The sequence below is a fragment of the Microcebus murinus genome, chromosome 14, assembly GCF_040939455.1.
Source record: "Microcebus murinus isolate Inina chromosome 14, M.murinus_Inina_mat1.0, whole genome shotgun sequence".
Lineage (NCBI taxonomy): Eukaryota > Metazoa > Chordata > Mammalia > Primates > Cheirogaleidae > Microcebus > Microcebus murinus.
The window spans coordinates 44,865,993-44,892,134 of record NC_134117.1 but is presented as its reverse complement, the minus strand read 5'-3'; the positions used below and the strand labels follow the sequence as shown (position 1 = coordinate 44,892,134).

General features: G+C 41.3%; 1 protein-coding gene across 9 annotated transcripts in view; it reads left to right on the top strand.

Annotated features, from left to right (window-relative positions):
* The window catches only part of RHOBTB1 (Rho related BTB domain containing 1), a 121,431-nt gene extending 97,807 nt beyond the window's left edge, over positions 1–23,624 (top strand). For all 9 annotated transcript variants that reach the window (XM_012762759.3, XM_076010022.1, XM_012762765.3 and 6 more), the window contains 7 exons: positions 1,870–2,055; positions 4,965–5,941; positions 7,668–7,786; positions 14,870–15,020; positions 17,814–17,902; positions 20,733–20,838; positions 21,368–23,624. In XM_012762759.3, the coding sequence (XP_012618213.2) occupies positions 1,870–2,055; positions 4,965–5,941; positions 7,668–7,786; positions 14,870–15,020; positions 17,814–17,902; positions 20,733–20,838; positions 21,368–21,537 (1,798 nt within the window). In that variant the 3' untranslated portion in view covers positions 21,538–23,624. The remainder of the gene's footprint in view (positions 1–1,869; positions 2,056–4,964; positions 5,942–7,667; positions 7,787–14,869; positions 15,021–17,813; positions 17,903–20,732; positions 20,839–21,367) is intronic.
* Positions 23,625–26,142: the final 2,518 nt, after the last annotated feature.

The window sequence follows — 26,142 nt, the reverse complement described above, 5'->3', positions numbered from 1 at the left end:
TTTTCTTTAGAGCCATGTGCCTTAATATGGAAATGGAAGGCACCAATTAGAACAATTATATATATATATATATATATATATATATACTTACTATAACACATTTTGGTGCTGTATATATTTCCTCAATTCTTTCTGTATGATATTGAACCTCAGATATTGTCATGCTATTCTCACTGTGCCAAAATTCATGGTGGCTTTATTTTATGATCAGGACGAAGCTTATAGCAGAGCTTCATCAGATACCCGATATAAATAGGATTATGAATAATAGAAAACTCAGCCTGTAAAAAATGTAAGATTCAAAGCATTCCTGGCTTTACTGAATACTGTTATTTATGCTGATTGGAAGTAAGACTGAGCACAGAATATTCCACTAACTAAATCAGAATCCCAAAGGCAAGACATGCTTCCCTTTCATTTATATATTTATACATATTTTCACTCATATTATTCCAGCATCCAGGAATCTTTGATAATATCTTTATTTCAAGGAGATGCTAAACATTCAGATTAATACATTCATCTACTTTGAGTCCTAGGTCCTCTTTTATAATTTGGAAATATTTTAATCTCAGGATTTTTCCCTCTATTTGTTGTGGTCTGCTGCAGATTTTCTTGGATATAAATTTAAAGACTCAACTTGTGAATTACATTTAATGTAAGCACCCTGCAGTTTTCTGCATTGCAAATGATTATTTTTAGAAATTTTATGGTTGCCTGCATATATTTGTTTTGTCTTCATTGATATGTAGGGGGAAACGCTCATTAATGATTTAAAAAGAAGGTGTTTTGATTCATCGACTTGATTCTTCTCATTACATAAACAATCAAGGCAATAAATTAACATGTAATAAAATTGTAAGAGTTTATTTCTGAATTTAGCCTCGAGATGGTTTTGAATACTATGGCATAAATTTTCCTATTCTTTATATCCTTCTGCCTCAATGTTTTAAAAGTTATCATTCAGCATATTTTAACCTAGAACAATGATTTATAATTTCTATTAAAGATACCTTTTAGCAGCTATCCATCAAACACCATAATTGAACAACTGTTTTGTAAAACAGTTCTTTGACTTCTAGAATGGTAAGTTATTATGTAAAAATAGAAGACCCTTATGTTAAAATTGACTATAAAGCAATTTTTCTTTTCCCCATATACCTGCTGTGTCTCATATAACATTTGAGAAACCTGCTTCCAATATTTTCTCATTTTATTAGCCATCAATCTAGTTCTTGCCTAGTTACATGTTAAATACTACCTTCTTGCCTTACCTAGTAAAGAGTGAAAATTGCTGCAAATTCAGGATTTTTCTTTTCGGAAACAGATAAGTGGTTGTGCTCTCTACATGTGTGCATAAGTGGGAAGAAGGGCGGAAATCCTTCTGTGTATTTGCTGACCCTGTACAGCAAATACTTGTTACATTTTCAGTAATGTTTAAACTGTTTGCTTTATCTCATTGGGATGAGTCATCGTCACCTTTATGTTGTTTAAACCGGTGAAAGGTAGTCTTTATTATTTTCTTTTATCTTGAAACTATTTCTTGTGATGAACAGAAATAGTTCAGCATGTTGTGGTTCCAGGACTGAGTCGAGTTTGGGTAACCATCTCTACTGTAAGATAACTTCATCGGAAACTTTCCAATGCATAAGCATTCTGCAGTGCGATATGGAAATGAACTGTTGGTGCTGGAATGTGGGGGCTTATCAGGCTGTTTGCATGAGTCCAAGATGTGTTTTAATCTCGGGGGGCGGGGGACGGTTAATGGTGACATGATATGGTATTAGATGGGTAGGAGTGGGGAGGAACCATCATGGTAGGGAAAAAAGTGAAAAGGGAATACAAGCTTCTTTTGTGATTTCCTTTTAGGTCCGATGTTGTGGTCCTCTGTTTTTCAATCGCTAATCCCAATTCCCTAAATCATGTGAAAACCATGTGGTATCAAGAAATCAAGCACTTTTGCCCTCGAACACCTGTTGTACTCGTTGGCTGCCAGCTTGATCTCCGCTATGCCGATCTGGAAGCTGTTAATCGAGCCAGGCGCCCGTTAGCAAGGTAAGCCAAAGGTCTCAGTGTTTCCCTGCGCTGGCCAAATGAAAATTTAGAGGTAGCAGGTGTCTCTAGCCTAGCGCTCTGCTCTTCAGTGGTTCTGGGAGCCCATCTATCAGCCAAGGGCCTTAACTCAGCCCGTGGATCCTAAGGGGACGTGCCCTGACCCCTTCTCACACACCCCATCATCTCTGACGTCACCTCATTTTTGCGTAAACAATGAGCCAGCACTTGAAGTAAATTCATCTAATTATGAAATGATGTATGTAAAAGCGCGTTGAAATTTGTGAAGTGTTAAACAAAATGTTGACTGCCCACACCCTGAATAATGTTACTCTTGAAATTATGATTATTATAATAAAGTTAATTAACACTCGGAGGGCTCTTGGCCCCAGGGAACATCTTATTCAGGAAATCATTCATATCCAAGTGTTTTTAATCTTCCTCACATTCCTCCGTCCAAACTGCGGGAGTGTTTCATTCCCAAGATGACCTTGTCCACTTTTTAAAAATCACCTGGACCTGTAGTTGCAAAACAAACAAACACTGCTTTTGAAATGTCTCTAGTGGTTATATTTCTAAAGAGTGACAAAGTTAAAATACAACTTGAAGAAGAATTTGTTTCACTATACATAAAATGTGGATACCACTTTGGGGGAAAAGAAGAGTTTTTAAAGAAGTGTGCTTCCTCAATTTCCTTTATAAAAAACAATTTTGCATGTTTTTTTATGTTGACATTTTTTGTTGGCGAGCATAGCTGTTCAAAAAAAAATTGCCATTAATACCGTCTTTTGATGTTTGCCTAATAGGCTTATTGCAAAATTGTATATAAATACAACTTTTTACACTCTCACAACAAAAGCAAATGGTATTTTCTTTAGATAATTTTCTGAAGTTCTAGGTACGTTTTGCATAAAATTTCTAAAAGCATTTTATGTTCAGTTTTCACAGTCCTTCTACTCTTATATGCATGGGCTAGGAATTGAATGTTAGGAGCCACATAGAGGGAAAGAAAACTCTCAGTGAATGAGAGACTGTCCTGGCCCTAGAAACCTTCTGTATAAAAGAATAGGTTAAGATGATCAGGCCTCACAAGCGTGGGAGCAGGAAGGACTGGAGGAGGGTTACAAAGTAGTAGAGGACAACAGAAGGGACAGTCCCTTCTGTAGAGCAATTCTGAGAAGATTTTATGAAGGAGTTAGTGTTTGAGCAAAGCCTTGAAGAGTTTCATCAGTTGGTGAATTCTACGTCAGTCCTGGGAAAAAGGAACACTATGCCCACAGGAGGAACCAGAAGTTAAACGTTCTTCACTGCATTTCCCCTCCACCTTTGCCAACACCCTGTAATTTTTCCTCTTTTCCATCCAAGTCTTCAGATCCAAATTCTATCCTGTATCTTCTTTTTTCTTCTAACACCAGGGCCTGTTATACAACATTACCTTTGGTGTTGAAGGCAAAATATTTACTTAAGATCAATTACTGAGAGTATGTTTCAGGATCTAGTATGTGCTTATGAAGAGCGTAATGACCAATCACATCCCACCCATGTTCTGGAATCCACCCCTTCATTTACCATGGTTATGCCATAACCATAGCACTATACTGCTGAAGCTGTTTCTGAAGATTTGAACTCCCTGGCTTCAACGAGACTGCAAATGGGCTTCGTGTGCCAGCCTAGAGTGTGGTCTTTATTCCATGGGCGTTGTGGGATCAGAGGAAATTAAAACAGAACTGCCACCAAGCCATACCTGTGTTATGTAGGGACTTTTCTTGCTGCAATGAGGACTGTGGGCTAAAATGTGGTGAGTGTGACAAAAGACCCGTTAAGGGGCCAATGCACCAGACCAAGCAAAAGATGATGAGGTCCTGATGAAGGCAGGGGAAGAAACGAGAAGGGGAAAACTGAAAGGATATTCACGAATCCAACAGAAGATACTTAATGAGCTGTAGGATGTGGATTGTGTAACTAGGAGTGGGAAAGTCTCCACTCTAACTGCTTAGTAGAGTTCTCTCAACAACTTGCAAATGTGACCTCAGACAAACCCTTTAAATTTTCTGCCTTGGTTTCCTCAAAATGTACAACAAAAATAATACCTCATAAAGTTATTGTGAGGCTCAAATGAAAAATGCATATGAGTTCATTTTAAAGTTATAAAGCAAAATTTAAGCATAAAGTAATGATGTTGATAACGAAGTTGAAGATGACGATGATGATGGTAGTGATAAGGACGATAACAGCTGACATTTATCAAGCACTTACTGTGGCCCAAGTACTATGCTCAACATATTATCTCATTTAGATCTTTCAATAGTACTTTAAAGTTATAGGCACTCATTATTGCTGTTGTAGAAATGGGGAAAGCAGGGCTTAATAAGGTTAAGTAACTTGTCTAAGATCAAATAGCTAGTAAAGAGCTAATACTATGACTACTACTGACAGCATTTTTTTCTAAGAAGTAGAACTGTCCCTATTTACAGATGACATGGTCATATATCAATGAAAAGTCCTAAGGAATCTACAGAAAAGCAATCAAAACTAGCAAAACCACAAGATAAAAGGTCAATACACAAAAATAAACTGTATTTTTATACACTAGGAAATGAACAATTGGAAAATAAAATTTAAAAAAACAATACCATTTATAATAACATAAAAACATGAATAGTTATGGCTGCTTCACAAATTGTGTATAAAATCTGTGCACTGAAACTATGAAATATTTGAAAGTATTTCTTTCCTGCAACTGTAATTCCTTTACGTTTGAAAGCCTTGAGGGTTGTGGTAGATTTTTCAAGAGGCTTAGTAAAAGCCTGAAAAGGATTTTAAATGTATAATTCGATTAGGTGCTTAGGCCCTGGTTACTATTTTTTTCCTAAATTAAGGCTGATTATAATTTTTAAAATATTCTCTTTCAGACCCATCAAGAGAGGGGATATTTTGCCCCCAGAGAAAGGCCGAGAGGTTGCAAAGGAACTCGGCATACCTTACTATGAAACAAGCGTGTTCGACCAGTTCGGAATCAAGGATGTGTTTGACAATGCGATCCGAGCAGCGCTGATCTCCCGCCGCCACCTGCAGTTCTGGAAATCCCACTTAAAGAAAGTCCAGAAACCTTTACTTCAGGCACCCTTCCTACCTCCAAAAGCCCCTCCACCGGTCATCAAAATTCCAGCGTGTCCCTCCACGGGGACGAATGAAGCTGCCTGTTTACTGGACAATCCTCTGTGTGCCGACATCCTGTTCATCCTTCAGGACCAGGAACCCATCTTTGCACATCGAATTTACCTCGCTACCTCTTCTTCCAAATTTTATGATCTGTTTCTAATGGAATGTGAGGAATCCCCGAGTTGGGGTGAAGGAGCTTGTGAGAAAGAGAAGCAGAGTAGGGATTTGCAGGGGCGGACATTGACTGTTAACCTGGACGAGGAAAGGGAGGAGGGCCCCCCTGCGACCCCCCAGGCTGAGCAGTGGAAGTCCTCAAGCGGGAGCCTGTTGGAGACTCCGGGTCTGGAAGCCGAGGGCTCGGGTCCCGAGACGACGCAGACTTTGTCCGGCTGGAGTAAGGGTTTCATTGGCATGCACAGGGAAATGCAAGTCAATCCCATTTCAAAGCGCGTGGGCCCGGTGACTGTGGTCAGGATGGACTCCTCAGTCCAGCCAGGCCCTTTCCGAACCCTGCTCCGGTTTCTTTATACGGGGCAACTGGATGAAAAGGAAAAGGATTTGGTGGGCCTGGCTCAGATCGCAGAGGTCCTAGAGATGTTTGATTTGAGGATGATGGTGGAAAACATCATGAACAAGGAAGCCTTCATGAACCAGGAGATTACGAAAGCCTTTCATGTCAGGAAAGCCAATCGGATAAAGGAGTGTCTCAGCAAGGGGACGTTCTCAGGTGAGCGGGGCGTGCGGCAGAGCCATCGATACCTTTGCTTGTGTTTTATGAAACATGAGCCAGACGCACCAGGGGAAAGGATAACCGTAGCTCACATTATGAGTGCTTTTTTTTTTCTTCCTATGTAACTTTCTAAACTACAGGTATCAACTTATTTAATTTTCATCATATTTAAGGGTTAAATATTATTATCTCCGTTTTCCAGATGGGAAAACCAAGCAACAGAGAGGTTAGATAACTTGCTGTTGGTCATACAGATAATAAGTGGTAGTGCCAGGATTTGAACCCAAGCTTTTGTGGCTCCCAAAACCTGTTCCCTAAACCACCATGGTACCACACTGCTTCTCAAGAACAGATCAGGTACCCCTGGGCCTATCTCCAGTGGGCTTGTTGCTTACAGTTCCTCTGCAGGATCCATTCCCTGAACAATTCTCTAATCCATCAGCCCTTCAGCACTTGCCCATGACAAAAATTAGTGACCCCAGGTCCTAAGGCCACTGAAGTCCTCGAGGCAATTTTGGTGGCTCTCTGCATTCCCACAAGGGGTGTCTCTTGTGTTTCCATCTCCTCTCCTTTTCTGTCCACGTGTTCTTTAGCCTTGCTCTTCTATGGTGTCCTTGTCCCTCCTTTGCCTTTGGTAACTGAGCCATATGCTGCCTACACCACCCCTCCATAACAGCTTAGACACGCTGGTGGCCTGCACCCAGTATGGATTCCTGACCCATGCTGATATTGTCTTACACACTTTACTATTTTTGCTCTGAAATTGTCCTGTGGGTGGGTATGTGCGTGTGTGGTTGTGTGTAATTTCATTGTAAGTTGACTTCCTGACTTCTATTTTTTTTTTGTCTTTACCTTTTATAATCTCTGCCATGGCACTACACATTTAATAAGTGGCTGCTGAATCTGTTCATTAATTTTAAAGCTTATGAGTAATATTTACTCCAAACACTGGCCATCGTGGTATAGAAACTGTCTTGAAAGTTAATGAAAAGAATATGTTACAAACCCATGGTAAATTAAACAGGGGACCTTAAATAAAGTTAATTAAATCACCCTCTCCTTGCTACAGAGACATAATAACCAAATACAAGGTGGGAGTCTCCATTGGGTTCTGTTAAAAAGAAAAATCTATGAAATGCAATTTAGGGATAATAGGAGAAATTTGAATATGAACTAGATAGTAGATGATAGTAGGGAATTATTTTTAATTTTCTTAGGTATAATCATGCTATGGTTATTTAGGTGAATGTTCTTAGTTTTAGAAAATTTATGATAAAGTAGCAGTGAAAAAGATGTGAGGTGCCATGCTATCTGTCAAAAGAAAAAGTCTATACACATATCTAAAAATATATAAAAATACACATATAGCTAATGCAAACATAACAAAATGTTAACAATGGATAAATGAGTGATTGTTATACTCTTCTTTCTGCTGCTGTGTATGCTTGAATTTTTTCATAATAAGGAGGAGAAAATACCCCTCTCCTTTCTGTTACTTTCTGGTTCAGAGAATTTGTGTAGTGACCTTATGTGTAATTATAAATGCTTGCTCCTCAATGCGTGAGTTGGATGTGCCAAAGGTGAGGATTGACATAAAATCAGCAAGTGAAGACATGGAAGAGAGAATAAGAGATGCAGGTTGATGGACACGATGGAACAGAAGCCTTGGTGGAAGCTCTTGGTGAAACCGGCTCACAGTTCTGTTCCCTCGATCCTTTGACAGACGTGACATTTAAATTGGATGACGGAGCCATCGGTGCCCACAAGCCACTGCTGATCTGTAGCTGCGAGTGGATGGCGGCCATGTTCGGGGGGTCATTTGTGGAAAGCGCCAACAGTGAGGTATGTGCCTTCCTAAGTAAGAGCCTCGCCCTATCTTCGGGAGGGTGCAAATGCATGTGTAGTTATACACAGTGTTTAATGGACCGAATGAATTCAATTATTTTACTGCTTTCGTGAAATAGTTGCTTAGCAGTAGTGCTTGAGTGCTACGTCACCTTTTCCTTAAGTCTGCAATTATGGGGAGCCATTGTTTACTGGCCACTTGTGTGTGAGCGCCTAGGTGCATCACATATGCAGTATGTCCTTTCATCCTCACTGCTCTCCTTGTCTATGAAGGCATGATCAGCTACACTTGTTAACAAATGGCACCAGGCAACGTGTATCAAAGTCATGTACAAGAGGAACAGAGCCTCTATTCCAATAGTTCAGAAAAGTGAAGAGTTCTTCAGTCACTTAAGTCCTGGGCTCAGCTCTGCCCCTAACCATACAGGGGACCTCGAGAAGCCTCAGTCTCCTCATCTGTAAGATGAGGGGTACACTAGGTTGTCCTTGAGGTCACCGTGAACTACAACACTTTCTGAGGCTCTGCCCTGACCCCTCTGTCTGGGTTAGAGGATATAAGGGTTTGTTAACTTAGGGGAAACTAGTGGAGCGAACGGTTACTCCTCTGAACACGCTTCTCAACGTACTGAGGTCTAGTGGAAGCAGCTGAGTCACTTGGCAGCCACTGGCTCTGTCTCCAAAAGAGGGATATTCTTGGAGCAAAACAAACAGTATCTTGGAGACGCTATGTCTTTATGTTTTTTTTTTTCAGTTTTATTTTTAACTGATGAATAATAATTGTGTATATTTATGGGGTACAATGTGATGTTTTGATACATGTGTACATTGTGGAATGAACAGATCAGGCTAATGAGTCTATCCATCACCTCAAATATTTATCATTTCTTTATAGTGAGAACATCTAAAATCCTCTCTTTTAGCTATTTTGAAATATACATTAACTATAGTCACCATACTGTGAAAGAGATCTCCAGAACTTATTCGCCTTGTCTAACTGTAACTTTGCACCCATTGACCAACAGTTTCCCTTTCCCCACCCCCACAAACCACTATTCTGCTCTCTGCTTCTATGAGTTCAGTGATTTTAGATACCAGATATAAGCGAGATTAGGTGGTATTTGTCTCTCTGTACCTGGCTTATTTCACTCAACATAATGTTCTTTAGGTTCATCCATGTTTTCTTGAATGACAGAATTTCCTTTGTAGCGCTGCATAGTATTCCATTATGTGTAGGTACCATATTTTCTTAACTATCCATCCGTTGATGACACATAAGTTATTTCCGTATTTTCGCTGTTGTGAATAGTGCTGCCATGAATGTGGGGGTGCAGCCTATCTCTTTATCTTTTTACAAGCTCTGTTGGAAAAGGGAAAAAAAATCCCATTCAGACATTTCTAACTTTAGGAGTAAGCAAGCCCTTTTGTTGAGTTTTGCAAGTATTTTTTAACATCTTTTTTTTAAAAAACATGGGGACACCCCATCAAGTTTATTGTCCTAAGAGGCTTGTTTTGCTTATCTCAGCATCTCTCCAACCTTTTAAAAGAAATACAGAAAACAATAGCTAACTTTTCAAAAGGGGCACTCCCAGGAGAAATCTGAGCACTCCCATTGTGACCCAGGAGCCTACATTTGCATCCTCAAGTAGGGAAACAGAATCCTAGAATCACAAGCCTGGGATGGCTGAGGCTGAAAAGGTCACTAGGCCACCCTCCTGCTTCCAGAACAAACTGCAGTTGGTCCTAAACCAACCCCCAGCAAAGGGCTCTCTGTTGTTTGGGGAAAAGACATTAGAATTGTCATGATGACCTCTTCTGTTGTTTACCAGCCTTTATAAACCAGAAAGTTCTCACTTATAACTCATCACAGTCTCTCCTGTGCAAAGGTATTTTGGAGCACTGTTACTAAGAAGACTGCAGCGGAAGGGAGGCCTCCCAGTTAAGTGGCTACGGGGCTTAAATCACAACTCCTCCACTTGCAAGCTCTGTGGCTTTGGGAAAGTGACTTAACCTTTCTGAGCTCCAGTCTTCTACCTGGAAAACACAATAATCCCCCATAGAGTTGTCGTGGGGTATAAGAGTCAATACTTGCAAAGCCCCTGTATAAGCGTTAAATAAGTGGTAGCTGCTGCTGGGCGTGTTTTGATGGTTGTTGGTGGTGATGGTATTCTTCCCCTCTTACTTCCACAAAAAAATTGCAGTGTGCAATGATTTGCAAAACCTCATCCAACTGGAGTTGTACCGACTTTGGTCATCTCCAGAGACAGAGAGCTGGCGGCTTGCTCCCCTCGTTCGCCCAGCTCTCGCTCGGCAGCGCATGCTGACCGTGCGGCAGAGGACCTGCTGTTAAGCGAGCAGGGGGAAGTTGATCGAGGTCAGGAGCCCAGGCACAAAGGGACACTGTCAGAGCTGACCTCACGGATGCTAATCCTCTTTATCCCTTCCCAGAATGGACTGTAATCGTCTCCAGATTAAAATGTGCAGTAGAGGTGACCAAAACAAAAACTTGGCAGCAAATGTGAGTGCACATGTATATGATTGTTTAATAGCCTCTCCTGGAGGCGGCCGCCTGGTTAGCACACCCTGCTGGAGAGACTGGGTCACTCAGCACTTAGGACGGTAGCTGAGGCTGTTAGGTACGTGTACATTCACACCAGCTCAACAGACGGAGACCAAGCAACCAAGCAACCGAAGGTCTCTGCCAAAATTCCTTCAGCTGGTATATTAATGCCACGAGCTGCTGACATTTCTGCCCTTTTCTGTTCCTTCTCTTTACTTCCCGTGTAGGCTACAATATAGCAGTCATGAACTCTGGTCAAGTCTGAGCTTGACCTTGGGCAAGTGACTGACCCTCACTGTAAAATCTATAGATTGGGGATAAGAAGAGAACCTTCTTGAAAAGAGCAGAGTAGGCATGCGATTACATGTGTGAAGCATTGCATTTGGTGCCAGGAACATACAAATGCTCAATAAATGTTAGTGACTATTATTCTAGAGTATTCTTATTAAATTCTTTCCATGCAGGATTAAAGGTCTCTTTCCCCTGAAAGCCCTAAGTTAAATAGCTCCCATTTCCCTTTCTCAATTAGGAAACTATGATACAGGTAGTTATAGGTGTAGGGACGAGGTGCTCAGTTAAATGCTCCGTGATTGCCTTAGGTCCATGTTCACACTTGGGATTTGGCCTTTCAATGCCACCATTTAATTATCTCAGGAAAAATCTGAAAACTTGACTCCCCCACGAAATTCATCCTTTTCTGTGTGTGTATATCTAGAAAAGACTAAAATATGCCCATGTTCATTGATTTTACTTTAACTTCTTTGTCATTTAATATTCAAGAAGATACTGTATTTTCCTTATATTTTTTCTCATTACTTTTAATGTAGCAGTAAGCATAATTCTCTCCCCAGAGGTACTCAGCAAGTGATTCATTAAAAATGCATGCCCGGGTTATAGTAAGCAATGCTTTGGTCTGGAATACTTTCTCATTCTCTGTAAGACTATCTCTAATTATAAGCCTAATAGTCTGAGCTAATCTTTGCAATTAAAATTTTAAACCAACTAAACCGGAATATAGGACATTGTTTAGGGTAGCATTATTTTCTCTTTCGTTACTTTTTTAAAAGCTATATCCAGCAGGTAGGATGCAAAATTTTTTATTCCGTTTCTTATGTAGCTTTATTTATTTTTTAAAGTGCTATAAAAGGGTCTATCCGTTGCTATAGAATTAATTCTAATTGTTGAAATCACAGAAACAGACTTTTTAAAACAAAATCAGCCGTGATGAAAAAATATTCATATTCTGAAAGTGTTTTTAGTTTGTTCTTATTTGACAGTTATTTTTAATGTTATTTGCCAAAAAGAGCCATCACTTCAAAAAATGTTAAGCAAAAAGCAAACAGCAGATCACAGGTGATTACAAATGTCAGAACACTTCGAGGACATTGGCAGTATTGGGGCTGGGCTGTGCACTGTCATCTGCTGCTCCCAGAAATAACTTTTTATCTAGGATGTCCATTTTGCTATTTGTATTTCTAGCGGGCATTTTTTTTCTTAAAGCAATGACTTAGAATACATTCTTGCCAAAAAATACTAAGGTAATCTGAAGATCTTCAAAACCCAGAGTCTCTGTGAAGAAGAAAAAACTTCAGATAGTACCTATTCCAAATTCCTCCCATATAACAGATGAGAGAAATGAGGATCAGAGAGGGTGAGTGATTTATCGAAGGTCACACAGCAGTCCTAGTCCCCCGTGGTATTGTTTTCAGAAGCAGCAGACATCCCATCTCTGAGAGTGTAGATGTTCACAGGAAGCTCTGGGATTTCTTATACTAACAATTACTTACACTTGATAGCATTTACCACTTTGTAAAATGTGGGTACTTTCACTATCAAAATGGTTCAAATTGTAAAGTTTCTCCACTTAATTAACCTTTAATTATCTAGAAAATTATACTAATCCAAACATCATTCTGAAGCAATGAAATTTTACCATGTGTTCATATACACAGAAACGAGTTTGTGTATTTGTAAATAAATTCATTGTCTGTCTAAGATAAATGCAAGTAAACATAAACATATACACATGTAAGCACACACACAAGTATAACCGGTGTTAGAATTGCTAGAGTAGAAATTAATTATTCATATGTTGATACAGCTGGCTGAAAGGAGGAATAACATTCTAACATCTGAATATTGCAGATGACCCAGGGCATACAACAGCTTCTTTATTTTACAATAATATCAGTAATAGTTTCTACTCATCACGTCCTATTATAGGAGGTTGTTGTAGAAACTTGTCAAATCAGTGATGGCAAATGACCCATGCAGCTTATTTATGGAATCATAATTGTTGTTTTCACCAACTGTGTCTGAAAGGGTGGGGGAAGATCAGGTTTCTTAATATTTTTAGGAATTTTTCTCAGCCTTCCCTCTGATACAGTAAGGAATGGATCTACCTATCTAGAAGGATATTCCCTCTCTGAGGTGGCTGCACAGGAGGATAATAGATAAGGTTGCTATAACTTAAGCAATTCTGGAACCACACGGCTAGGATGCTTAAGCCATGAGCCTCCTATAGAGTATGGGGTTATTTTATGTATCTATGTGTATGTATATATGTATGTATATACACACTCTCTCACACACACACATAGTGGTCCCTTGGTATCTATGAGGAATTGGTTCCAGGCCCCTTCTTGAATACCAAAATCCACAGTCGTTCAAATCTGTTGTACAAAAGGGCATAGTTTTCGCATATAACCTATGCACTCCCTCCCATATACTTTAAATCATCTATAGATTACTTTTAATACCTAACACATTGTAAATACTATGTAAGTAGTTGTTACACTGTATTGTTTAGGGAATAATGACCGAAAAGAAGTCTGTACATGTTCAGTAGAGACTCAGCCATCCAATTTTTTTCTGAATATTTTTGATCCATGGTTGGTTGAATTCACAGATGTGTAATCCATGGATATGGAGGGCTGACTGTATACATACCTGTGTGTGTGTGTGTGTGTGTGTATTTATGGAGAGACAGAGGTGCAGTCATATATAATATGTAGATATAATATGATATTTAGATATAATCATGTATACATAGATGTATCATATATAATATATAGATGTATATATCATTATATGCTGTATAGAGGTTTATTACATACCAGAATTAAGTTTATAATTGTTTATCCTTTTGAATTAGAGATCTAATTTTTAAAAACTGAGAATAAAATATGGTGCTTTATTGTTCTGTAACCCAAACCTTCCTTGGCATTAAGGGTTTTCAGTACTGCACAGGGTTGGGGGGGGTTGTTTGTTTGTTTGTTTGAGACAGGGTCTCACTCTTGCTCAGGCTGATCTTGAACTCCTGAGCTCAAGCAATCCTCCCACCTCCACCTCTCAGAATAGCTGGGATTACAGGCCCTCCCTGGGTTTAAATCCCAGTCACTACTTACTAGCTCTGTGACCTTAGACACAAGACCTAATTAACCTCCTGAACTTCAATTTCCTTGTCTGTAAAATGGCCAAAAGAATAGGCTCCTCCTTCAATGGTGGATATAAGGATCAAGTCAGATGATGTGTGTGGGAAGCTTAGCTCAGTGCATACGAGGCCTTCAGTTAAGTCCTCCTTAACTGAATGATTATTTTATAATCATCATCATTCTGACAATAAACACAAGCGGTACCATTCTATACTATTCCAGGGCCTGTCTTGTGGAGTGAGTTAGAGACCTAAACTAACGAGTAGCTGCTATGCAGCATATATCCCCATCGATTCATGCCCACCCGTCCAGAACTGCACATCCCAGGCAGTCCCTGGCTCTCTAGCAAACTCTAGTGTGCATTTATATGGACAACAACTTCAGGTACTCAGAAGGGAGGCCAGCGGAATCCTACAGAGGACAGTTCACCATACTTGGTCATACTCTGCCAAATGTCCCTCTGGATTCTCTGAATCTACTGATACCTGGTAATGTGTCAGTAGTTCTGAATTTCTGTGGTTGGAGGAAAAAAAACAGTGCATAAAAAAACAGTGCAAAAAAAAAATATCACGCTATTATATCCTGATAGAACATTGAAATCGAGCCGGTCACGGTGGCAGGTCGCTGTGGCAGCCAGGGTGCTTGCTCATCCTGTTTCGATATCGTAGAGAGCTGGGCTCTATCATGTGTCAGCAACAGTGTGGTTTTGCACCTCCCCCCACCACCTGTCACGTTGCTAGGAGATTTCTCTCCCCACCAGAGAGTATTATAAAGTGCTTGGCAAGAAGGGCCCCTAATGTCCCCAAACATTTCCAGCCCAGTTGTCTGATTTATATGTCCAAATGGGCATTTAAAAATTCCAAATCAGGCTTTGTCAGGCAGCTCCACTCTTTTGTCATCTACAAATCAAACTGTTATGTTTAAAGCCATAAATACTGAATGACTTCTATGCACAGCCTCAAAGCAGGTGTCCAAGACTCATCAATATGGAATCACACAGTTGGGATATTTATAAGCAGCATAGCCTGAAAAATGTGCCCACTCCCTGCTTTCTTCGGCAGAAATTTAGCTTTTCATATAACATTTCAGGTGTGTCTCCCGAACATAAACAAGATATCAATGCAAGCAGTACTGGATTATCTCTATACCAAGCAGTTGTCACCTAACTTGGACCTGGACCCACTGGAATTAATTGCCTTGGCAAACAGATTTTGCCTGCCACACTTGGTTGCACTTGCAGGTAAGGCTGACGGCTTGGGGCCATACAGTGTCTGTCATGTTTATCAGAATCACATTTAAATAAAAATAAGATTGCCGGGGAATAAAGATTTATTTTTTTGTCAGCAGAAATAGGACTGTCTCGTGCAGGGTGATATGAGTGGATCAAATTGTATCAGACCGCCCGATTCAATTCAACAAATATTGCTTAAGCACTCCTCCTTTGTGGTAGGCCCTGCTAGGTGATGCACGTGTGAAGTTGAGCAATGCATGGCCCCTGCCCTGGAGGCACACGCCCTGTGCCCTTAATACGTGCACAGGCACAGTGTTTAAGAAAGAAGCGGTAGTCACAGTGGTTAAGAACACAGACGACAAAGCCAGATTGCCTAGGTCCAAACCCTGGCTCCACCCTTTACTGCCTGGGTGACTTTGTTCTTTTCTGAACCTTAGCTCTGTCTCAGCTTCCTCGCTCTTTAAAATATTATTGTACCATAGAGTTGTTATGAAGATTAAATGAGCTAGAATATATAAAGTCCTCAGAACAGTGTCTGGCGCATAGTAAGCATTATGTAAGTGGTTTTCTTAAAGCTATTTTAGAAAATGTTCTGACATTGTCAAGTTCATTTTGGGAGAAAGAGAGAAAAGGGAAGACTTGGCTTAACTTCACAAAATCTTTTGTATCATTTTTGGATTTGTTCAGTTGGTAAAGCTGAAAGAGGTCTAGATAAAATATATTCATTTAAACACCTTTTTCTTGAATTTAAGCCTTCAATATCATTTACCCAAGGTGTTAATTCACACTTTGGGTGTTTATCACTATATTTAGTTGATTCCTAACTATAACCATAAAAGCAGAGACAGACAGTGCCTGTTTTGTTCACTGGCCTTTCTCCTGCACACAGAGAAATGCCTGAGCATATTAGGTTCTCAATAAATAGTTGTTGAATAATTGAATGCAAATGAATGTACAAACAAACCAACCAGTCCTGTCTGTACTTGGCTTTCTGGCAATGTCTTTAGGAAAAAGACTAATTTATCTGTCCTCCATGTTCCTACTGCACACAGCCACCTGAAGATCAAAGTCCTCTCTTTACCCTACTTCTTCCTCAAAATCCCTATTAGTTTTTTTTTTTTAACTTTTTAACTAATATACCTGAAGCCATAGATCCAAGTGAGTGCACTACTTTTTAAATACGAACTCTAGGAGGCTACAGTGGAAAATTACTTTTTTTCAGAAATATGAGTTCCAATCCATTTAATTATCCACAGGTTTTACAATATTTGCCCTTTCAGGATAAATTTGATTTTTTTAATCGTCAAAAGTAATGTGGAGCCAAATCTGTCAAGAAATGTTTGTGATCAATTTCAGAGTAGTACCATTTTTGCTTAAACATTAAGTCCGGCAATGAAAACATGGCATCGATTTCTCCATGAAAGTTCTTTTTTTTAATTGACCCAGATAAAGCTTCTTGTGTGAACTGCAGACTTCTATGTACATACAGTTTTGTTACTAAATGCTGTTATTACTATTATGGTTATTTAATATAAAAACAGCTTCCCAAGATGATTCCATTAATGATTTATAGTACTCGTTTCATACTGTCTAGCGTAAAGTGTTTAGAATATGATGTTTAAAAATCAGTTTCTGGGGTGACAATGCTCTGCGAGCCAGTGTTAAATGAGTGTCAAGAAATGTTACCGTTACTTAAAATTAAAAAGCCCGGGTGACTTCTCCAGGAAATTTGGTTTCTGTGTGTGTCAAGCCAGCTGATGAGAGTTGTGCCAAAGAAACCATTCAATTCCAGATACCAAACTGACCGGATATAGGCACACTGACTTACAAGCACGTGGAGCCAGACCAAAAAGGAAGCATGCTTTGGACGATATACTGGATTAGAAGAACAAATGCAATGCTAGAGATGACATCAACATCAAAGAGCTAAAAATGCTGAGCTGAGACTATACCCACACATGTCTATCCCAGAGGCAGGTGACAGCCCACACGGAGGCAAGAGACAGTTAGCTCAGCCTCAGACCACAATTTAAATTCAGCTTGGAAGCCTGGAACGCAAGCTCTCGAACAGAAATGGCTCTCCCAGCTGGATTTTTGTTACTTCTGACTGAAGGTCTCCCCAGTCTTTAGAACCCAAGAGGTTGAACAATACGTCATCCCTCTGTAGCTGTTGAGACAGACGTATGCAATCTCATTTCTAATTCCCTAAATAGACTTATTCCTCTGTCACTCAGTCTCTCCACTGTCAGAGGTTATTGAGAATCAGAGCCATGTGAGTGGGGAAACTGTCAAACAGGAACGTGTGTAGAATCCAGAGGATTCCGGGAAGGTGGGAGACTGTCCAGAGCCACACTGTCCAGGAGAACTTTCTGTATGGACGGAAACATCCTACATCTGTGTTGTCCAATACAGTGGTCATGTGTGGCCATTGAACACGTAGTGTGGGCAGCATGACTGAGGAACTGAACTTTTAGTTTGATTTAATTGCAATTAATTTAAGTTTAAATAGTCTGATGTGGCCAGTGGTTACCATCCTGGACAGGACAGTGCAGGTTGGGAGGATTCTGGCTATTTCAGAAGCACGAACAAGAGAGTCCCCAGAGATGTCGGTACAATGGCTGGCGGCCGGGACCAAGTACAAAAAGGTGGTTGCGATGGAAGCCGGATTCGATTTGCATGGATGCTCAGAGTTGTGCCCCAGATTCCCTACCTCCTTAAGTGGTTCCAGGGCAACCGCTCCAGGCAAGATATCTGGCCTGCAGGGCGTGGTTTAACATTCTCCTGCCTCCCTCTCTTCCCCAGAGCAGCACGCGGTTCAGGAGTTGACCAAGGCCGCGATGAGTGGCGTGGGCATTGACGGGGAAGTGCTCTCTTATTTGGAACTGGCCCAGGTTTGTAACAGTTTGCTTTTCACCTTTTAAGTGTGTTCAATCAGTTCATTTAATGCTGGTAAAACATTCCACTGTTGCATCTGTCTAAATAAAGATGTCACCACTGAGTCACAGAGGCCCCCTGTGCACACTAAGAAGATCTGAGAGTTTTACGTTTCATGCACTGTTCAGCCTGCTGGGCTTCATTTGCAAAAACAACAAGGACCCCTCCCCCACACCAGTCCCATTGTCTCCTAAGGCACCAGCTTCACACGTGGCAGGACCACTTGGGGCATGACAGGGGGAGGTTTTTGTCTCTCTTCCTTCTTTGAATTCTTGGACATGTATTTGGCCAAGAACAGGCAGTTTCTAGAATTCTGTGAAGGCCTGCAATGCCCCCCTGCTGGAGTTTTCAAAAGTCAGTAGTTGTTAGTCTTGAGATTGCAATTCCATCATCCCAGTGCACACTTGCACTCTTCTTCCAGAGAAAGGTCCAAGATCCAGTGTCAGCTTCATCGCTGAATAACTTCCTCCAAGCACACAGCTACCCTCGGCCTCAATTTCCTCATCCATAAAAAATAGGGAAGGCAATTCACACCCCACCAACCTTACGGATTATTTTGAGAATCAAGAGGGAGAGAATGTTTGAGAAAGAGCACCAAAGAGTGGAAGCCCTCGTATGATGCAGGGTGCACATGCAGAATTATCTAGTCCCCTGCATAGACTGATTAACAGCGAGTTTGCACTCTGAGAGAACTAAGAATAAATTCTTCAATCTTTTCTTCAGCCTGCTGGGTTTGGCTTCCTTTGTTCCCTCTCTTGGTTATTGCAGTGGCTTATGAGGTCTTGGGTCAGGCAGTTTAAATCAATATTTCTCAACCGAGAGAGAGGAGGTGGCATATCGCAGGTGTTGCTCAGGCCCTTCCAACTGTGGCCATAGGAGATGGCTGAGGCTCAAAGGAGGGAAGGTAGAATAGAACTTTACAGCAACCTATTCATTCGTACTGAACGTTCAACAAATATTTGTTATCGTCTCCCCAAGTACCCTAGGCAGAGAACTTGTACATACAAGGGTAGGTTCTCTGCCCCGGGGCAATCATAAACAGGTGAGAGAAACAGACACGAACACACATTATTAAAGTTAGAAGTGCTGAGAACAGACACGTATTGCAGTAAAACCATCAAGTCCCCATCAAAACTGGCTGTCCACACTTGGAATTTGGAGTCTTTTGAAACAGGGCCTGGGGGACAGTTTTTGACTTGTGCTTCTCCAGGAAGTACTCCTCCTAGAGAAAAATGAAATGACACAGAATTTCACATAGGGCTAGTCCACTTGAGGTAATGATTTGCAGTTGTGTCTGTTTGTTTGCTCTGTGTTTCTGCCTTGTCCTCCCTACCCAGCCAACACACACGCCCTGCAAGAAAATAATATAATTACACTACTGCTAATCTCTGGCGACTCTGGGCAGGAAGAGTTTAGGATAGAGTCTCCCACATGTTAGCTCATTTATTAGACCCTAGCCCAGTGATGTGCTGACAAGTGTTTAACAATCAGCTTGGGGACAGGTGGGAACCTGATCTGTTGCATTTTTCAATTCTGTGGTGTAAATACTCCCACCACAGCCAGTGTAACAACATGAAGCCACTGAACTCAGAACACTGAACAGGGAAGAAATACACACCGTTGGCTCTCTGGAGGAAGTACAAGCCAACCTGACACACCACTGCCCCAGTCTGCTTTCAGAGAGAAATCTAACATCAAGAGAGGTTGTTGCCAGGCACAGTGGTTCACACCTATAATCCCAGCACTTTAGGAGGCTGAGGCGGGAGGATCACTTTGAGGCCAGGAATTTGAGACCAGCCTGAGCAACAGAGCAAGACCCTATCTCTACAAAAAAAAAATGTTCTTAAAATATTAGCTGGCCGTGGTGGCACACACCCGTAGTCCCAGCTACTCGGGAAGCTGAGGCAGAGGCAGAAGGATTGCTTGAGCGTAGGAGTTTGAGGTTGCTATGAGCTAGGCTGACGCCACAGCACTCCAGCCTGGGCAACTATTGGCCTTCACTGTAGAGATATGGGCCACAGAGGAACCATGCTGTAGGTTCCAGAGTTTCACCTGACCAAAGAAACATCCGGAGCAACAGATAACAGAAGGGAGGCCTGAGATGGGTGCAGAGAGAAAGCGTGAGGGGTCAGGAGGGTCCCTCCAGATCTGGGGAGGGAAGAGGGAGTTGACTGTTGATTTTTGAGCATCAGGCCTTTTTTGGTCACAGCTACCTCAGCCACCACCTTCCTGAGCATTGCTCAGAAAGAAAGGGTGGAGCATTTGGGTCCCTCCCACCCCACCCAGGCCGCCTACTCTTATGTAACCAAAGGACAGGTATAGGACAGTCACACAGTCTGCAGTCTCCTGTTTCCGATCTTTGGCCCCAGCAAGCCGGGCTCTGACATGCGACACGCAGTATTCCGTTGCCAAGCTTCCTTAAACAGAGATGACATCGCTGCTCTCCGCTGTTGGCTGGTGCCTTCCAGAGGCCACGGTGGCTTATCACTAGAGGGCCAGGTGATGGGGGAGGGTGGGAGGGCGAGGTAGACTTTAAACTGGTGATCTGATACCGTGATTATTTTTGGTGCACCTATCACAGTGGGGAAGGGAAGGGTGTGTCCAACAGTATGCTGGCTGTCATCAGAGCCATGGCCAAAGTCAGAACAGTGAGGTCAAAACAAAAGGTCTACTGAATTAATTACACGAGCCCTTAGTTTCTTTTCACCCCTGCAGTGGCTTCCAATCTCTTTGTAGCTGCACTTTAGAAAATTCAGTCTGACCCCCTTTTGGTCCCTTTTTCTGCAGTTTCACAATGCCCACCAGTTGGCCGCTTGGTGTTTGCACCACATCTGCACCAACTACAACAGCGTGTGTTCCAAGTTCCGCAAGGAAATCAAATCGAAATCTGCAGGTGAGACTGTGCAAAGAACAACACCTCCCCCTACCCCATCCACCCCCCATTCATCCAGTTCTCCTCCCATCTGGCTGAAGCATTTACCTTCTATGCCCTGGGAAGGAACGGTCAGCAGACAGCTCATGGACAAGTCCTTGAGACTGGCTGGCAGTCACACATTTATGTGATACAACCCAAGGTATTGTAGGCCTGAGGATTGGGGTGGGCTGGGGCCCAGGGGACCCCACCCTGGGGTATGTTGAAGTAGCGGTGCTCCCCCTTGTCTGGGGAAGCAAGCATGGGAGCAAACTTAGACTCTGAAATCAAGTGGCCCGGGGTTCAGGGTCCCTGGGCCTAGCTGCATGACTAGAGGCAAGAGATTCTTCCTCTGAGAACTTCAGTGTCACCTTTTGCAAATGTTGCTAACCATGGTCCCTGCCACATGGAGTCGGTGAGAGGATATTTGAGAAGCATTAAGCCCAAGGCCTAGCACGTAGAAAGGATGAATGAGCAGCAGGTATTATCATCTGCATCTTTGCTTCGCCAGACAACCAGGAATACTTTGAGCGTCACCGCTGGCCCCCCGTGTGGTACCTGAAGGAAGAGGACCACTACCAGCGCGTGAAAAGGGAACGAGAGAAGGAAGACATTGCACTAAAGAAACATCACTCCAGACGAAAGTGGTGCTTTTGGAATTCATCTCCGGCGGTCGCCTGAAGAGGAAGAGGGAAAAAAAAAATCAGTAATCTGATACGCCACTTTTCAAAGCACTACTGTAAAATTAGTCTTCTTATTAGCGATATGATGTAGTTCAGGTTTCAGGCACTGACCTTCCTCCACTTTTGTGCATTTATCTTTGTTAGGATCAAAGCACAAGCTCACCATCAATGAGCCTGGACAAAAAGGGAAGCTGACTCACTGCATTCCTTAAACTAATATGTATATATATATTTTTTTTTTTGGTTAGGAGGCTTAATAAACTTTAGTCCGTTATTTTGTTTCTTTTTATACAAAGAAAAAAAAATCCAGCTTTCATGTTTCTGATTCCAAATTGGAAAATATTTTTATATGGTCTCTTGTATTTTGTTGAAATGAAAATACTATGTATTACTTTATTTTACAGGCCACAAATTGACTACGAAGTCGCCCTGTGATTTCTCTTTGCCCACATGACCACCAAGCATTATTGCATAATTAGAGGGTTATCCTTTTGTTGTGAAGTAAAGGGTGGGACTTACATCCCCCCCCAAAGCGCAAGCTGGAGAATGTTTAATCTTTGTTCTGCTGAATCACATCGGTATCATTACCAAGTCAACTCCAAGAGTGTGTATTTACAATATTCACCGTGTAAGTGCTACTAATTATATGGTTATACGTGCCATGTAAAATATAGTGATATCAAATATTCTGTTGTTTAAAATGTCTAGATTCAAGAGGATAATCTTTGTAATCATTAGAAGGGCTTATTAAATCCCAGCATTATCCAGGGCAAACCCGCTGGTGGACCTGAATACGTAAGATACCATTAGAGCATCGGTGTTTGGATTGCTGTGTTAGGGTTTATGTCTCTCAGTGTTCCTCGATCTCGCCATGCCTCTGCATGCAGATTCTCCACTGACTTGAATTGAGATGGGCAAGAGTCCCCGGACTCCGTCCCGCCATCCACAGGCTTGTCACATCTCACCACCGAAAAACAGGCTTCCTCAGGTCTCTCACCTGTGGCCAACTTCACTTTATAAGACCCACATTTTTAACTCTTCCCAGGGAAAATCCACGTCGCCGCAGAAGCAGGCAAAGGCAGACCACCCACTCCTGCTGCCTTTCAGCAGGGCCTGTGAAAGCACAGAGCTGGAGGCCGGGTCCCTGCCTTCTCCAACACAGAAAGGAATCTAATTCCAAGAGTCTAAGAAATGGTGCTATTGTGAGTTAGTTCTGACCCTTTGTCATTCTGAGTTTTCAGTGTTAAAATAGAAAGCGTAGCGCAGGGGAGCTTTCCTGAGGCAGTCAATCATTACTTGGGTATAACGTAAAATGTTACAGCACACACACACACACACACACACACACACATACACACACACACACAGCATTTTAAGGCCACAGCTCCACACCTGCCGTGGATGTTGTGTGGCAAGGGCTGCTGCTCATTCTGTTGGAAGGTCAACTTGCTGATGCTAAGGGCTGTTTCCTGTTCTTATTTTTTCGTTTGTTTGTTTAACTTTTCAGAGAAGATGAAAAAAAGATAGTTGAGTCCAAACTCCAACGTTGACAGCCGTATGCATTTGCAAATCTATTTAGATTACAGAGGGGCATTTAATACTGGCAGTGGAAACATACCAGATACGACAGCTTAGAGAGGCCCAGAAATGCATCACCTTCTCATGACAAAAGAGGTGGCAGTGGAGTAGAAATAGTTGTAAATGCAGCCACCTTAATGTTTTTCCAATAGGGTTGTAAATCATTAATGAAAGGAGAAAGGAGATGGAATAAGAGGATAAATGTCAAGACTCAGGAAGAATTGGCATGTATCCCATCGTAAAATAGTAGAGGTTGAGTTTTGAATGAGTAGTCATAGTTGAATTTTTTTACAACCAAAGCTCCCATTTGATTGTAATCTTGCCAAAATGTCATGGACATGTAAATGAACTTGGGGTATAAGCAATAATATCCACTAGTGTTGTTATCAGCTGCTGAAACCAAGTGGCTGGTTCATTTGGTTGATGCTGATTATGGCCTTTAACCATGGTGGTTTCTTGTGTGTTTTTTATTTCACAAAAAGCCAATAAAATTGTTTAGCTATAAAATGCCTCCAGTTTTGTTTTAAGGACTTCCATCGTATCATGCCTGAAATTTAATAGCTTTTTGATACTGGGTCACGGGGGCTTGTGTGTGTGCCAGTCACAGAGCAGTTTGAATGACATGTCATCTTGGTTTTTAGTATTGTCAGCAGATATTCCAATGCCATAATGTAAACGAGGTGTCTGGCTCTTTGCTCTTGACTAATACTAGGCACGGTGCAGCCTTGGGAGATAGACGTCTCTATCCTAATGGACTTATTATAATGTGGGCTTGGACAATTCTGCCAGCAATTAAGTGAAAAGTCAGAATTGGTGGGCTCATGTAGAAGTCTTCAGAAGAAGATCTGAGAAAGACTTTATGAAAAAATTGTAAAGAATATCAGGACTTCTACATAGTCTAATGGTTACCCAAGCTCAGAGGGGAAAAAAGAGTCTTCAGATTTCATAGGGGCATTTCTGAGTGGCAAGTATTAATAGCTGCAACTCCGATGGGAAGGAATTGGCGACTATATGAAAGAGTTGTAAGAAGAAGACAATGCAATTGCCAACACATTCGCACACCGCTTAAAGGTAGGTGGTCCTATTTGTGGTACCCTTTACATAAAGCATACCAGTGGAGTCTTCTGTTGAAAGTCTTGGTCTAAGTTTCTCCTAGGGTGATGCCTGGCAAATCATCAGGGATTTCACCTCCCCTGTATTGGCATTTTGAGAATCACAAATCCTACTGGACTAGAGAGAACTCAAATATTTTCATTGTGGACACTCAAAAGAAGAAGTTCAAGTTTGTAAGATTTTTTTATCATAGGTGCTTCCATCATATGGCAGTTCTCAGTTATTGAATTGAGTCAGTCTTTCGTCACTCTGACGCTAAGTAGAATGGATCCTACTAGTCACGAGGGAAAACAAAGTGAATCCTGAATTTGGAAACTGTTTTGTTAGTGCAGCATTTCTGAAATGAATGCTTATCTGCAAACTGAAGATCTGCCAGCTCTTTTCTTGAATTCGATATTTCATGAATTGACATATAGATATATTAATATCTCTTTATGGTTGCTAGTGGACAAGTAACAAACATTTCTCTTTTCTAGAAAAATGTGATTAGTGCATAAAAGTAGAGGTAAAAGTTAACCAGGGAGAATGCATTTGCTTTGTATGTGTATATGTGTGTAAGTAATCAAAAAACAGCATAACAAAGGGGAAAAGGCTAAAGACAATTAGGAAGGAAGGAAGGAGGGAGGGATGGAGGAGGTAGGGAAAGAAGGCAGGAAGGAAAAGGTCAATGGAGCAAAGCCACAGAGTTGAATTAAGCACTCTGAGCCACGGATGTACTCTTTCTTTCAAAGTGCTAATTTATTACCATGTATCTTATGACTTAATTCATTTTCTGATGAAGACTCTGTTCTCTTGAATTTCCAGTTAGGAAGCAGGTGATGTATGCAACATGAAAGATTTATTTAGACTTAGACATGAAAATAGTATGGTGGGATCAGTGGTGACCTCCTGTGAAAAGCAATGCTTCTGTAGAAGCAATGCCATTCCCTTTGGCTGCATTTGACAATTCCCGCCCTCCACCCCATGCTGTAAATTGGATATTTTTACTTAAGCTCTTTAGATGCGCGGCTTTGTACTGGGTTAATGTGCTCGTCAGTTAGATATTTACAGATTGTAGTCTACAAGGTAAGGAAATAATTTATGAACAGATAATTCTTGGGTGGAAACCAATAAATCATGCAGTTGCACACTCATAGACATGAAAGTGTTGTAAACAGTAGCAGACACGAAGCAACTTGCCAGCGCCTCACCCACTGCTCACAGTTCCCGCAGAACAGAACAACCTTAGTGACATGGATTTCCAGCAGAACACAGATGTGATGAGTGCCACCTAAGTGTGGCCCCATAGAAGGAATATTTAAGTTCTTTGAGCCTGAATACATTCTCAATCCCAAAGACAAGAATGGTGAGATATTATAAGCAGTCAATGAGAAAAGAACTTGATTTCTTTCTTTCTGCTTAGATGCCAACAAAAATTGGGGCATTTTTTCATTCCCTCCCAATCTGATGAAAGGAGTATCCTCTGATTTGATAATTCATGGTTGTGCAGTCCCATTTGGGTTGATAAACCCATGGAAGGTTAAGTTAGGCTGTTGTGTGAAAAGATATACAAACTCTCTAAGCTTTAGTCGTCTGGAAAATGGGAATGGATTTCACTGAGTTGCCAGTACAGGTGAAATGAGATCTTTTAGGTAAAGCACTTAGCATAGTATTTTTCACATACTTCAGTGCTTCAGTACATGGAAGCTAAACAGAAATCAAGGTGAACCTGTGTACTTAGCACGTTGAAAACCAAGGCAAGAAATCTGAGAGAGAAGACAACCATGCATCTTCCCAAATAGAACAATGTGGTTTTTTTCTTGCCAGTTTCTTCAATCAAATGCCAACCTTGCTGCTGAGTGCTTCATGATGGTGCTTAAAGAATTAGAAAATAAGAGCTGTGGGAAGGTAAAAATAGTAAAAGTAAAGGGCA